Below are 14743 nucleotides of genomic sequence, written 5' to 3'. Positions count from 1 at the left end.
TTGTGCCCAAGGACACAATCTAAATGCACAGCGAGGGGATTGAAACCCCGACCTCGAGGTTGGGAAACCAAACTGTTCCCACTGCGCCAAACCACTTCTATAATGCTCATTTGTCTGGTTGCATCAGCCTATCCCTGTTATTACCTAACTAACATCAATGGTGGTGCCAGCGGGGAGGCAGGTAGAGAATTTTCCCCCATCAGACAGGCCTGGATCCCCGTCGTTCAATGCCACAATCAAAAGTATTATTATATTTTTACCATCCAAATAACATCAGTTTGATTGGCGATCCCTAATATTGTGGTCTAAAACAACAAATTTGGGCCATACTAAAGCCATAAAAATTCTCCCCATGAACACTACTGTACCGGTAATTTTTATTCCGGAACCCTGTTTGAGGCTCTAGTTGGCCCTTGGTTTGGACCCCGCTGTCGAACGCCTCAGACCCCATGTCGTCAAATTTCAAATATCCCTAATAGGAGAAACCTGTTTTGTATCTTAGAGAGAAATGCTATTTCAACCTACCATCATTTTCTTCTCTCTTTTTTTCAGGGAATAGCAGCTCAGTAGGTGGCCTAGGCACTGATGATAATGGTAAAGTATTTTCTATTTCTTGACTTGATATTTGGATTGATGTTTTCTGATGGTTCAAATATTTGTGCAAGAATTTTGGCTCATGAATGACAGTGCAAGCAGGGGTCAGGGAGGAAGTTGCTTCTCCATCCATTATAAACAAGCATTGATCACTGCTGTTGAACTCCACTTGGGGCCGGTTCAATCAATACTCCATTAGTCTAAATGTACAATTTCTGCCGTTCTATAAACCATAGAATATCTATTCATAACTACCCAAGATATCCCAGTATGGCCCTGGCTTTGTACTACCTATGAAAAAATTGAATGATTCCCCCCCCCCCCCCACTTATCACCAAAATTCTTAAGCAATCACCAGGTCATTCTTTTTGAAATGCTCATGCCACACCAGTACTGTACTGTTTAAAAGCAGGGGATCAAATATTGGTGTTGCAGTAAAATGTGACGGGGAAAAATTTTCAATGCCAAAAACAGCTGGTTATAAGAGACAGTTCCACACCAGTACTGTACTGTTTCAAAGCAGGGAATTAAATATTGGTGTTGCAGTAAATTGTGACGGGTAAAAATTTTCAATGCCAAAAACAGCTGGTCTGAGAGTTCGTTTTTGGGCATGAGGTGACATAACCTAGCTGAAATGCGTGTAGCCCATCTGTGGGGGAACGATAAACCACCTGTCGGGATGCTAGGTGGTCATCAGTCGATGCAATCTATGAAAAACGCAACACAATGACGAGTGTGCAATGAGTGTGAGTGTGTGTCCCTTCAGAATGCCACTACCAATCAGCAGACAGCGTCGCATCGTCTGGCGTTCATAGGGAGCGGAGTTGGATTCCTCATGCGACCGTTGTACGACTGTCATACGATGCAGTGAGTGCCCACCCTAATATCACCACTATATAAGCCAATGTACTAATCAACGTCTACCAAAAAATTATAATCTGCAACAACCGAATCTTCAATGTTGTGATCTTTTCATCGGGGACACTACCTACAGAGTGTTGTTGTTACGGCTCATAATTAACTTTTACATTTTTTGGCAAATCGCTAAAGTTGTTGACTAGAATCACTCTTCTAGGAAAGAGGAGGTTTATTGGTGAAGTTGTTCAATGTTAGATAAAATGAGATAACAATTACCAGAATAGTCTCGGATAAAAATACTATTCTTGAAATCTTGGAAAAATAAATATACTTCCACAAAATTGGACAACTTTCTAACATATGTATTTTTTTAATCAGAATAAGTGGAAATTAAGAATCTCAGCCAGTAAGTCACATTTCTGCTAAGCTTAGTTCTGCTATGCTCTACTCTGACTGTTCTATGGCTTACTTCTAGGATATTTTTTAAAAGTCACCTATTAGATAAATGGCAAGAGCATCTAATTTGATACTGCCTCAAGGAAGAAATGGAAACGAGAATTGCGATCAATCTGTAACTTTGACAGCAAGAATTGATTTTCATATCTGTTCTCCATTTTTTTTCAGATGACCCGTCACACGACGACAGTAATCTGACCACTACTAAAGTGTTCTACATTTCTGTCGGCGTCGTTTCCAGTTTCATTCTCCTGTTTGTGTTCCTTGTCGCATTTATTGCGCTTCGATCCATTGTCAGAAATCAACATTATCCACCGATGAAGTGAGTTTACGATTAAAGAGGTTTCGGTATAGCTAGAGATTCGCAATCTCAACCGTAGGAAATTATTTGAATGCTAATACAATAATACTATTATTGTGAATATTCTGCTCGATTATGAGTTGTTTTAACCTAGCAGGTGGTAACTCAAGAAAGTTCCAGTTCTGATAGGAAAACAAGATTTAATCAGGATTATAATTAGAAAAAGAGCAGGTTTAATTCAATTTTGAGTTAAAATTAATTTCAAAAATATATTTTTTCAAGCAACCTGAAGTCTGAAAAATAAAAAAAAACTTTGAAAATACAAAATACAGTTACTGCAGGAAATATTTTTGTATTTAATATAATTATTTAATATGATGATATTTTTTTTTTAGGCTATTTACAAAATTTATTTATTTGTCTCAATGCTGTACATTAAAATTTACAAAAATTAGATTTAGATTCAAACAAAAGACTAAGACATCCCAAGAGTGAAAAAAAACACCCCTGTTTTATGTTTGGCCCTTTTTCAGAGAGACATAAACATGCAAATAAAATAAGGTATAATAAATCATTTTAAGATAAGTCATGAAGATCGCCCTCTATAAAGAAAGACTCATGAACTGATAATGCAGTACAATACTGTATGAGGAAGTCTGAGAGAGACCTCCACAGTTGTTCGGAGGTACTGTAGTGCACCAGACAACAGAAACTATATTTCTAGTGTGTCCAACATATTTTGTCCTGTTAACTTAGTAGACCAGTTGTTGTTGTTGTGTGAGGGCATAAAAAGAAAAAGTAAATACTAATTTTAAGTTTAGATGAAAGTACCTAAATTTATAGATGCAATATTTAACTATTGAGGTTATTAAGATTTAAGGATTCCAGCAGCACATACTTTCAGTGCTACTGTAGGCCATTGCAATATAGCTTTGAAATTGTATTATTTTTTTTAAAGTTTTTTTTTTGTCTTGATAACATATTTCTTTACTCATCTGCAGTTCTTACACCACATGTACATCCAGCAGTGCAGGTGTTTTGAACAACTCTGTCAACAGTGTTTACTCAAAGCCACTGACAAATGGTGGAATACCAAATGGATCAGGTGATTCTTAAATTCATTATTATATCAATTACTAATAACTTGATAATAATGATCGTAAATGCAGTGGCATATCTAGGAGTATTAAAAAGGGGAGGTTGATGGTGGGGCCATGAAGATGAAGTGGGGGCCCTCGATGATTAAGTGATGGGGTGCAAGCTGGCAAAATAAGGTGTTATGAGATGATTTTTAACTACAGTCCTTGAGCATGATTTTTTAACTTCAATAAATTGTAGTAGAGGGGTAAGTTTTTTTGGGTGTGGTGTTGTGCGTACTATTATAGATATGCCACTGTAGCGTATTGGCAGGCTAATGGTCCTTTCCACTAAGCCCCGCCCCTTGGATATTGTTACTAAGGTCCAACAATTCATGTTTTCATGTGACGTTTCAAGATAGGGCATTTTTTTATGGTAGAGGGAAGAGAGTTCAACATCACAGGGTCATAGAAGAATATAGTAGATTTTTCAGGAGCAGTACGAGCATACGCAAATGCGTGCGTTTGTGGGACAACACACATGCTTGTTAGACACGCACATATTCCTGGTGCTGTTCTGATTGGTCAGTTGAGTTTGATGACATTCTGGAAAGATCCATTCTTCATTAGTGTATTAAGGCTAATATTAAATTTCAAAGATCTTCTTTATGTCAATTATTATCCATCCCAAAGTTACGTAGCTTTCTAAATCCAATTTTCCTTCAATCTTTCCTCTTCATAAAGCTCAACTTTTTTTGTTAATATACTCTTAATGTCAATTAAGATCAAAAGACAAAAGTTGCAGGGGTCATTATTATGCATAAACACAAGATGCATAATTTAAATCAAAAATCCTACTAAGCAAATTTAGAGTTACAGCTAGTGCAAAAATAGTAAATTACGATTAATTTTTTATAAACACTCAAACAAAGGACCAACCTAATTTTCTTTCTAAATCTTCTCCTTCTCCTTTTCAGTATTTACAAATTGTAATTTATAATAACTAACAATATAAACTACAGCCTTGGCACAGGTCTAGTCTAACATCTTCCAGCGCCAGTGACAAGCCAGTTTTTTTTTTTTTCTTTAATTGGCGCTTTAAAATGTGTTTGTATTTTTATTATTAAATACTATTGATTGATTTTTTTTTTTTTTTTTTTTAATTTTTTTTTGTTAGTGGGAGATGTATTTTTAACTATAAATAAATGTTAATTCATAAATTTTCAAAAGAAATGTGTTGTATACAGTTGGGAGCTATTCTTTTGTTGGGAATCATAACATGAACTGTTCTAGATTACAGTAATTTTCTGTTTTAGTTTATATAATTGATGCATAGAAAAAGTAAATTTTTCTGCACATCAGATATATCAATTTAATTTCATCATTATTTTTAAATGGACAACTTAATTTTTAAATTGATTTTTTTAAATAATTATGTTTGCAATTTTACACATCCTAGCTCAAAGTTATAATGTACTATCCATCTATTCATACCTTTCCTTATATTTTACATTTTCTTGACCGTGACCGTTTTTTCAGGTAAATTAATTTTTAATTTTAGGTAAATTATAAAATAATTGCTTATATTGTTTCCTCAGTATGTGCTGGGAGTGTTCATAGCTATATGCCTGTACCGCAGGAACCAATGGAGAACATCAAGAACCGATTACGTCCCATTGCTGTCGATAAAACACAGATCACCATTGGGACCATGCTGCTTGAGGGGACGTTTGGACGTGTGTACCAAGGAATTTACCAAACTTGGAATGAAGAGGAGGAGAAGATAGAAAAAGAGGTGTTTATTAAAACAGTAACAGGTGAGCTGAGGCATATAATTAATGACCATAATTCAGTAAATCTATTTTGAATTCATAATGAAATGAGTGTCTAGACCATAGGTACTATATTTAGAATGATCATCATCTTCAAACCACCTGTTTTAGCAATATAGAAATGTATCTAATCTATCTCATTAGAGTTTAATTATAGTTAAGTATTTTTGCTGACACTTTGCCTGTGTCATCATTTAGCTTTTTAAGGTCGAGATTGATTATGAAAATAAATGTTAATAATTAAATCCAGGCTCTCAATGCGAGCGACAGTCATCAGCCGACGTGATTCTATGAAGAACGTAACACCACAACACATGCGCAAGGGATCTTTTTTAATAAAGATTTATTCAGACTGCAACCGACAATCAGCAGACTGCGCTGCATGGTTTAATGCTTACATGAAGCGTAGTTGGATACTACCGTCATAGAATACAGTGAGTGTCCTTTAAGGGTGTCGGTTGCAATGCACTTTGTTAGTTAGTTTGAGTTCTTTTTAGTAGGATTGCATTCTTTATCACACATTTTTTTTTCTCTGTGTTTAGATCAAGCATCTGATGAGCAAAGAAATTTGTTAATAAAAGAAAGCTGTATGCTGAAGGGCTTAAGCCACAAGAACATCCTTCCAATCCTATGCGTGGCCCTGCAGGACGAGGCTGCTCCTATGATCATGTTCTCATTCATGGGGTTAGGAAACCTGAAACAATTTTTGAGAAACGGCAGAATAGGGCCAGGGGATACTCATCAGGTATGTTGATAACCAGAGGCATTCCCCCAGAGAACCAAACTCTTGGTGGCAGCACAGGCTGTTGCTACGCCCGTGGCATGCGCTTGGGCCGTGGTGGCATGAAAGCATTGGTACGGAATGGGCCTGGCCTAGGACAAAATACATTGATTATGTGAAAGTCTGTGAAAAATAATTTGCAATCAGTATTAACTATGATGATTTCTGAAGGTAGTATTATAAGCATTTAATATAGAAATATAACCAAGTTCCATTGAAATGTTGCAAATACATTCAGTTTTTGATTCTTGATTTCTCTCCTGGGATCTAATAGCTGAATCTTGATGTTGTTATACAAAAAAAAATGCACTTTTCTCGGCAGATTGGTTCTCGAACAAGATAATGAAAACTCTCTATTGTAATCAGAATTGCCACGTAATCAATATGACGTGGTATTTACCATAATATCCAATTTATTTTGTTATTGATGTTATTTATAATTTCCATTATAATTTTATATTTAAACAAAGTTAGCCAAACTTAAGAGAATTCCCTATGGATTTATTGAAGCTTGTTTCATATGTGACAGCTGTGAAAAGCTGCCCACACTCATCAGGTACAAAATGCTGCCCAGATACAAATTATGTGTTTTGCCTGATGAGTGCAGGCAGCTTTAGACAGCTGTCCAACAAAACAAGTTTGTAGCAATCAATGCATATAAAATACTTAGCTAGTCTTGAATTTGTTGGATTTCACACCCAACCAGTTCCGCACTCTCATCTATGATGATTTAAATAAAGATACCTTCATAATTTTTTTACATTTTATTTATCATCTTTAGTATATTGTTTTTCTTTATTTATTATGAAAAACCATAGAAAACTGACATATTTATTTGTTGTAACTGCTTTTGTTCTTGTTAATGTTATTATTGTTTTGATATAAATTGCCCTATGTGCTATATAAAATATGGCATGTGTTTTTTTTTCCCATACATGTTCATATAATATTCTTTCTCATTAAATTTTTTAACTGCCTTCCAAATCTCCAGGCGATATCCACCAGAGACTTGGTATACCTAGCTAATCAAATTCTGGAATTCTTGTTCATGTTCTTGTTAATGATGTTAACATTGATTTTGATGTAAATTATATAATGTGTGCTATATATAATATGCCATGTTTTTATCTTTCCCATAAGTGTTCATATAATAATCTTTCTCATTCAATTTCTTAATTGCCTTCCAAATCTCCAGGCGATATCCACCAGAGACTTAGTATACCTAGCTATTCAAATTACGCATGCATTGATGTACCTGAGCAAGAAAAAAGTCATTCACAAAGACCTAGCAACAAGGAATTGTGTGTAAGTTAAATTTGGTTGTTTTAATAAATCATTAATCATCTGTCAGATCAATCATCAATTTTCAACCAACCGACCATTCAATCAATCAGTCAGTTATAGTTATGTTGTCTTGAAAAAAAAAATCTCATGTATTTCACTGGATTTGAACCTAGAACCCTGGGATTATTAGGTGAGCATCGACACCACCAACCTACAGCTCATCTACTATAGAATTCTCACTTTTTTTTATAGATTTTCAAAATATTTTCCCCAATGTTGTACTATTTTGATGTAATGTATTTTTTTGAATGAAGCTGATTCTAAGGCTCTTTCCTGATTTTTCAATTTCCTTTTGACATAAAGCTGATTCACATATATAATCATGATGTGCCTATATATATGGTCATGATGTACCTATATATGGTCATGATGTACCTATATATGGTCATGATGTACCTATATATGGTCATGATGTACCTATATATGGTCATGATGTACCTATATATGGTCATGATGTACCTATATATGGTCATGGTGTACCTATATATGGTCATGATGTACCTATATATGGTCATGATGTACCTATATATGGTCATGATGTACCTATATATGGTCATGATGTGATGTCAAAATGACCATATTTAGGCATGTCACATGTTTTTGTAATAGTCTGGACAGGACTTTACACAGAAAATTTCTTCATGTTTTATGAGAATGAAACAGTTACAAGTTCACAAGTGATTGACATTTATTTTTAAAATCCAAATCTCCAACTTGACCTGTCGTAATCAAAATATTCATAGGTTCAGTTCTAAATTTTTTTCCGTTCGTTCATGTACAACAAATTAAATTCCTTGACTTGCCATCAACTGAATGTATTCACAGATGACCGGAGCGGACGGTGAAAGTAATGCTGGCTGTCGAACTGATGGTTGAAATGATCTGTCCCTCGGGCTCGGTGTACGATAGTTAATAGCCGGCAATCGAGTGCAATAAAAAATTTTATTCCATGCAATCCAATAGTTAATCCAAGATCAGCTTTAAAGTGCCGGATTCTTTCTTTTGTATTAGCGTTAAAGCTGATTTAGATAGATATAGGAAGTGAGGATGTATACGCTGTTTTTTTAATGCAGTCCTCAAATCCAACATGTTACGAAATAGTCAAAATTTTTCAAGATGGCTTCAGAAATAATTGGAATTTAAAGATATTCAGTCTATATTATAATCCTGAAAATACCTAAAAAAAATGCAGCCAAAGCTAAATGTGGGGAGTGAAAATGTATATGCTGTTTTCGAGCTGTTAGTAGATGAGCAAATTTTTGTTTATTCTGTTTGAATTTTATTTGAATTTGAATATATTTTTCCAGATATATATAAAGCCTAGTTTCCATAAAATCGCTACACTGTCACTACAGTGTTTTCAGTGCAGTCGTTGTATTGCGTAGCAATCCCACGCGCAATCTCGAAGGCTCCAAAATTTGACTGGCCGATCCTGTCGGAGATAGCTTGTAGCAATTGTATGGAATAGAATCAAAATACAATTAATTGAAAGTAGTGGTGTATCTATTGGGGGGGTGCTAATAATATTTAAAAAATACTCGTGCGCCCAGTCATCCCCACCTATCCCATATTGTGAGCCAGTGTCCTCTCACCTAATCATCAAAACCCCCACTTCACTTTTGCACCCCAATCAGGGCCTCCGCACCCCAATCAGGGCCTCTGCACCCCAATCAGGGAATCCCCCCCCCTCCCACCACATTTCAAGAATCCTATATACACCACTGATTCAAAGCTAATAATGTTTGAAAAGTAAGAAAAATAAAATATTAATTCGTCTATGTGGTGGATATGAATTTGCTTGGTGGTTAAGATCCTTACCTTTCAATGTCAGAATCCTGGGCTCAATTACTGTGACAGCAAAATTTTTCTTACGACTGAAAACAACTCCACAAGCCTTATTATGAGACCAGCTTTTAAAGCATAAACTGGATACTTGCCATCAAAAACATTGTATTTTTATAGTTTGCTTGTTACGGAAATACACAAGATCATATATCTTTGATGTCCTCTGCCAGACACTTCATCTCCTGTGATTCTAATTACCACTTTTTTATCACCTTATTACTGTAATACTATACTTTGGTACAACATATGTTTTGATGTTGATTCTATAAAAAAGAAAAAAAGAAAAAAAAAGCTTTAGTTCAATGTTTTATTAAGATTAGAGTAACAGGAGAATAGGAAAACATCAGATAAAAATAAAGATTTTAAAATGATATTATATTTTCTGATGTATTGAGAGATTCAGAAATATTCATGTGGTGTACCACAAATTTAAAATATTGTTTATCTGCCATGCAAACCATTAATCAGTAATACTTATATGTTTCTAATATGGATGAAAATGAAAATATATGGATAATTATGTAATTTTTTTTACACCACCAAGGAGCATGTCAACAGAATTAAATTAGTTTAGAACTCGGGGTTGGTTTTCTATTGGGCTTTTACTACTAAGCTCTGGCTCTTGGATGTTGTTGAAGGTCCCGTAAAACAACAATGTGAAAACATGCGCAAACACATGCATTTGTGGGACAGTGTGTGTGTTTATGAGACACACACTTATTCTTAGCGCTGTTCTGATTGGCCAGTTGTTGACTTTGATTGACACTCAGGAAAGTTCCATTCTTCGAATAAAAATTTTATACAAATTCCTAATTTTATATATACCAGAAAATAAATAGTTGAATAAAAGTTCATTCATTTTCACTATGCCATAAAATATTTTTGAAACCAACCAAAGGAAATATAGAAAAGTAGAGGAGCCATCATAACCACCCTTTTTTACCAACACTTTGAAGCCCCCATTAAAGTAACATAAGCCTTATATTTTTCGTTGAAATAAATTTGTACAGTTTCACCTGTCCTATATTGAGATGTAATCAGCACCGTGACATGCAATATAAGTTACGTGCGATCAAATCTCACTTTATGAGTCTGCGGTGTGATGGTGCACATAATTTAGCACGTACCTTGATTACACATGTGTCAAGTTACTTACATTGCATGTTTAAATTATCCCAACACATTTCAAACGAGTTCTGCTGTGATTGTAACCGTTTATATTTGTTGGTCGATATAAATTGCTATTTTTTACGATAATGGACTTGACTTTTTAGTTCATTATCATGAAAGTTGGCTGTTATGAAAGTCATTATCTTCATTTTCCTTTTGTGTTTTATTTTCCTAGTCCTTCTACATACTCTTTTTCGACCATTTAACTGGAAGTCTCGGCTATAACCGGAAAAACAAATTCAAGATGAACAGCAGATATAAATGTTTTTGTTAAGGTTTTCATTTTAAATTCCGGGAGCAGAATACTAAATGGAGGGAAGTTTTTCATGCAATTAACTTATAAAATCAAGGAGACAGAAACATTTTATGTGGATCTACTAAATAATATATTTTATTTATTTTTTTGACATAAATATCAAAAAACAAATGACATTGAAATTGAAAACCAGCCATATACAAACATTACAAGCTTACCTATACTTTATGTCCTTGAAGCAACTCCTCAGGATTCCATAATAATGTATAGGTATTGTTGTAGTTGAAATCCAATTAGAATTACTTAGCGTTTCACATCCCATAAAGGAATGTCGGCTAATGATGTTACACTGTGATGTCATTTGTGAATAGCACCCTCAGGAGGAAATGTTGTTTTTTTTTTAGATAACTTATTGGGTTTGCCTCTCGTTTGCATTCATTAGGCAGTGTTTGCCTTCTTTCATTTTTATCTAAATGGATTCTCTGTTCCATTGTGTAGTTCAAATGTTATTTCTTGCCTCTGAAGCTGTCCAATTAGAGCAAAAGAAAGTTAAGACGAGGTAACTAAACTAAGAATAATATAAGAAACGAGAGCTACTTTCCTGGATAGATTTTAAACTGCACAAATAAAATCAGCCATTGTAATACACAATGCTACCAGTTGCAGCACATGCTGGGGTCAGGGAGTGCAGTTTGACACCATATCGAGGTCATCAAAGGTCATAAATATATTAATTTATTATTGTGGTCTGAAAACTTATGATTATAATTATCATTATCCAACTCTTTACTCTTCTTTCAGAATTGACGAACATTATAACTTGAAAGTAACAGACAATGCACTTGCTAGAGACCTGTTCCCGGGGGACTACCATTGCCTGGGAGACAACGAGAACAGGCCTGTAAAATGGATGGCAATTGAGAGTATAATTCATAGGAGTTTCACCCCTGCAAGTGATGTGGTAAGTTTGAGAATACTGTATTTTGACTATTACAGTATAAAGTATATAGATAGATATATAGAGTACACAGTCTGTGGAGAAATAATATGGAAAACTATGAAATATAGAATAGTTAATTTGTGGGAGTGGGTGGTGCAACGCCTGTGTTTCGGGCTGTCAAACTTGAGGTCTGGGTTTTGAATATTCGGTGTGCATTTCGCTTATGTCCATGGACAAGGCATTTTTCCACATTGTCTCCACCCAGGAGTATAGTAAGTGGGTATTTGGTAGGATTAAGGATGCAAAATGCACTGATTAGCTGCTGCAGTGTTATGGTATACTCACCCCAGGGAGCTCAAGTATGTGTTCCATAGGTGTTAATTCCAATGACTGGGGTAATGATATTGTGAATCTCATAGAGGCAATAGCATGATGCGTTATTCTACCATTATTATAAGTAAAGTAAATTCTTGCTGAGCCAAGATACTCATATTGCTCGAGTTTATCCCCAGTTTCAAGTAGCGTGAAGCAGATGAGAGTGTGATGCTCCTCCTGGGTGGGATGCTGGTCCATTGCAGGGTACTCCCAGCAATTTATTGGTACCCATTGATACAGCTGGGTAGACTGAAGTAATGTAGATAAAGTGCCTTGCTGAGAGACACAAGCGAAATGCACAGCGAAGGATTAAAACTCTGACCTCGAGGTTGGAAAACCAAACCATTTCCACTGCACCAAACTGCTTCCACCATTATTCTAATTATCATTAAAATATCTCAATGCATTTGGAACTCAACACCCAAAGTGTTACACTTTTTACTTCAATCCTATTCTGTTTTCTATATTTTAAATAGAAGTAATATTTTGTATATACAAGAGATGTACCAGTAAATTTTGTATCAAATTAAAGCTAAAATATTAATGAATAATTATTTAAGGTCTTGAATATAGGCAGAAAGGCGATCAATCCAAATGATCAAGTCAGGCAACTCAGTGATCTTTTGTCAGATTATTTGAGAAAATGTATACATGAGAGTTTGAAGGATAAATAGTGTTGCAAAAATCAGTAAGTGATGCAAAAGTCAGTGAGCTTTAAAATACAGGGCGATATATAAACATTTCAGGCTTTTGTGATTTAGAGACTTTTTTCTTTAAAAAGTCCTATAATTGATGAAAGTACCATCCAATTTAATGATCTAAGCAAAAAATATAAGAACAAATTTTCTCATTCTAATTAATTAAACATTCAATGTAAACAATTTAAGTTTTTTTATTTTTTTTTTTTATTTTTTTTTTTTCATTTTTTATCAAGACAGACAATGTATCCTTAAGCTAGATATTAAAAACATCTTTCAACTTAATGACTGGTGGTTGCATAACAACAGAACAGTTGCGTTATGTTTGTTGCTATAATAGCCCTGTATTACAGTTTATCACCACTATTTGTGTCATTTATTTACATTAATGGCTTAGTATTGCCATAGAATTACCTCACTAAACAAGTTTAATGTCACCATATGTAAAGAAAAGCTAGCATAAAATGTTATTTATGTTGTACTTGCAGTGGGCATTTGGAGTGACATTATGGGAGCTAATGACGCTTGGCCAGACACCTTACATCGACGTTGATCCTTTTGAGATGACAGCGTATCTAAAGGCTGGTTACCGCATGGCGCAACCACCAAACTGCCCAGATGAACTGTAAGTTGGTTGGTTCACTGATAGATTGATTTCAAATTGCTACAGTGCTCTTGTTCTGGTGTTGTAGTTGCAATCCAATATAAAAGTATTGGAACCTATATATTTTACTTTCATTAAATATATTGCAGTGTATTAAAAGAATTATTCATTATTTTTTTTATTAACTTTTTTTATTAATATAATGTAGTATGTTATTTAATCTATGTTTGATGGTTCAAATCCTGCTACAAGTTTCAGGATTTTTCCCATCAAGAACAATGTCTCTCCCTAAAGCCTTGTCCAAACTATCAAATTTTTTTTGGCAAAAACATGTGACATGCCTAAAAATGGTCATGATGACATCACATCATGACCATATATAGGCAGATCATAACTATATATGGGCATACAACCGTTTTTTTCCTAAGAAAATTTGATAGTATGGACAGAGGTTAAACCTCATATAAATGGGTTTACATTGAATTCATTTTGACCAAGACCTCTTGAAATTCATACTGCTAGATTAAGTACACATTAGGTTTTAGCGAGACCATGGATAAAAAATATTCACCATGCATATGGACTGTTATAAAGTCAGGCTCTAGAGGAAAACATTTTGATATGTTGTTGATAGAATTGTTTTTCACACAAGACGCAAAAACCATATTTGATGAAAAACTCGGAAGCGGTTAATGAGATACTGACTTTAGAATTTTTAAAAACTGGGGGAAAAGGCCGTGACCACCCCCTCCCCCTCAGTTTTTAAGTATTTAAAAATCTGTATCTCATCAACAGCTTCCAAGTTTTTAGTCAAAAATGCTTATCATGTTTTAGAAAAATCAGTTCTACAGCATATAAAAAAAAAAAATTCCCTCCGGAGACTGGCTTTAAACGTACAACCATTATGCTCTAATATGAAAAATATGAATTTTTTATAGTGCGCATTTAAATGTAGATGAGTCAAATTTGAAGTTAAGCTGTAGGTGCACAATTGTACATGATATATTTTTATTATGCACAATTGCACTGCTCTTGTAAGATTCAACCAAGTTTCACTACTCACAGTAAACTTATCCACTTGGGATAAACGGCCTGGTTATTTTTCCTGGGCAAAATTTACTTGGTTAAGCTTAACCCTCAGCTTTGGAAATTTCATCAAGTGAAATGCTTCACAAGCTATTTGCACTGGACATAGTTTTAATTAAAGAATGTTTATGCGAGCTAGTCCACACCTCAAGCACTTTGAGACTTCGGTATAAGGCGCTATTTTGATTTTAATTAACTGTTTTTTATTGTTGATCTGTAAATGTAACTTACAAATTGGCCATTGGCCATGATTATGTTACCAATTTTGATGAATTTATTAATAAAGTGATTCTAAACACAATGCATCATAAATGGGAAGATGCAGTATGTTGTATTTAATAGAGCACCAGCCATATTGTTCTATATATCTACAATAATTTATTGTATTAATATTTATAATTAATTGAAAAATACTATTAACACTGGATATTAAATATACGCCATGTTTCTTTCAGATTTTCGTTGATGGCTTATTGCTGGGCACTTCTTCCCCAAGATAGACCGATGTTTACTCAACTCTGCTCTGC

At 34.5% G+C, this 14743-nt stretch overlaps 1 protein-coding gene across 1 annotated transcript in view; it reads left to right on the top strand.

Moving 5' to 3' along the window:
• LOC117118300 (tyrosine-protein kinase RYK-like) overlaps window positions 1-14743 on the top strand; it is an 86405-nt gene that overhangs the window by 37685 nt on the left and 33977 nt on the right. The window contains exons 5-13 of the mRNA XM_033262870.1: window positions 553-594; window positions 2077-2230; window positions 3211-3314; window positions 4884-5102; window positions 5660-5862; window positions 7094-7203; window positions 11315-11474; window positions 13015-13151; window positions 14672-14741. Coding sequence (XP_033118761.1) covers window positions 553-594; window positions 2077-2230; window positions 3211-3314; window positions 4884-5102; window positions 5660-5862; window positions 7094-7203; window positions 11315-11474; window positions 13015-13151; window positions 14672-14741 — 1199 coding nt within the window. The remainder of the gene's footprint in view (window positions 1-552; window positions 595-2076; window positions 2231-3210; window positions 3315-4883; window positions 5103-5659; window positions 5863-7093; window positions 7204-11314; window positions 11475-13014; window positions 13152-14671; window positions 14742-14743) is intronic.

Source organism: Anneissia japonica, unplaced genomic scaffold (assembly GCF_011630105.1).
Source record: "Anneissia japonica isolate Jap-2015-1 unplaced genomic scaffold, ASM1163010v1 scaffold7473_len308249_cov148, whole genome shotgun sequence".
Taxonomy (NCBI): Eukaryota; Metazoa; Echinodermata; class Crinoidea; order Comatulida; family Comatulidae; genus Anneissia; species Anneissia japonica.
This window is presented reverse-complemented; position numbering and strand designations above follow the sequence as displayed.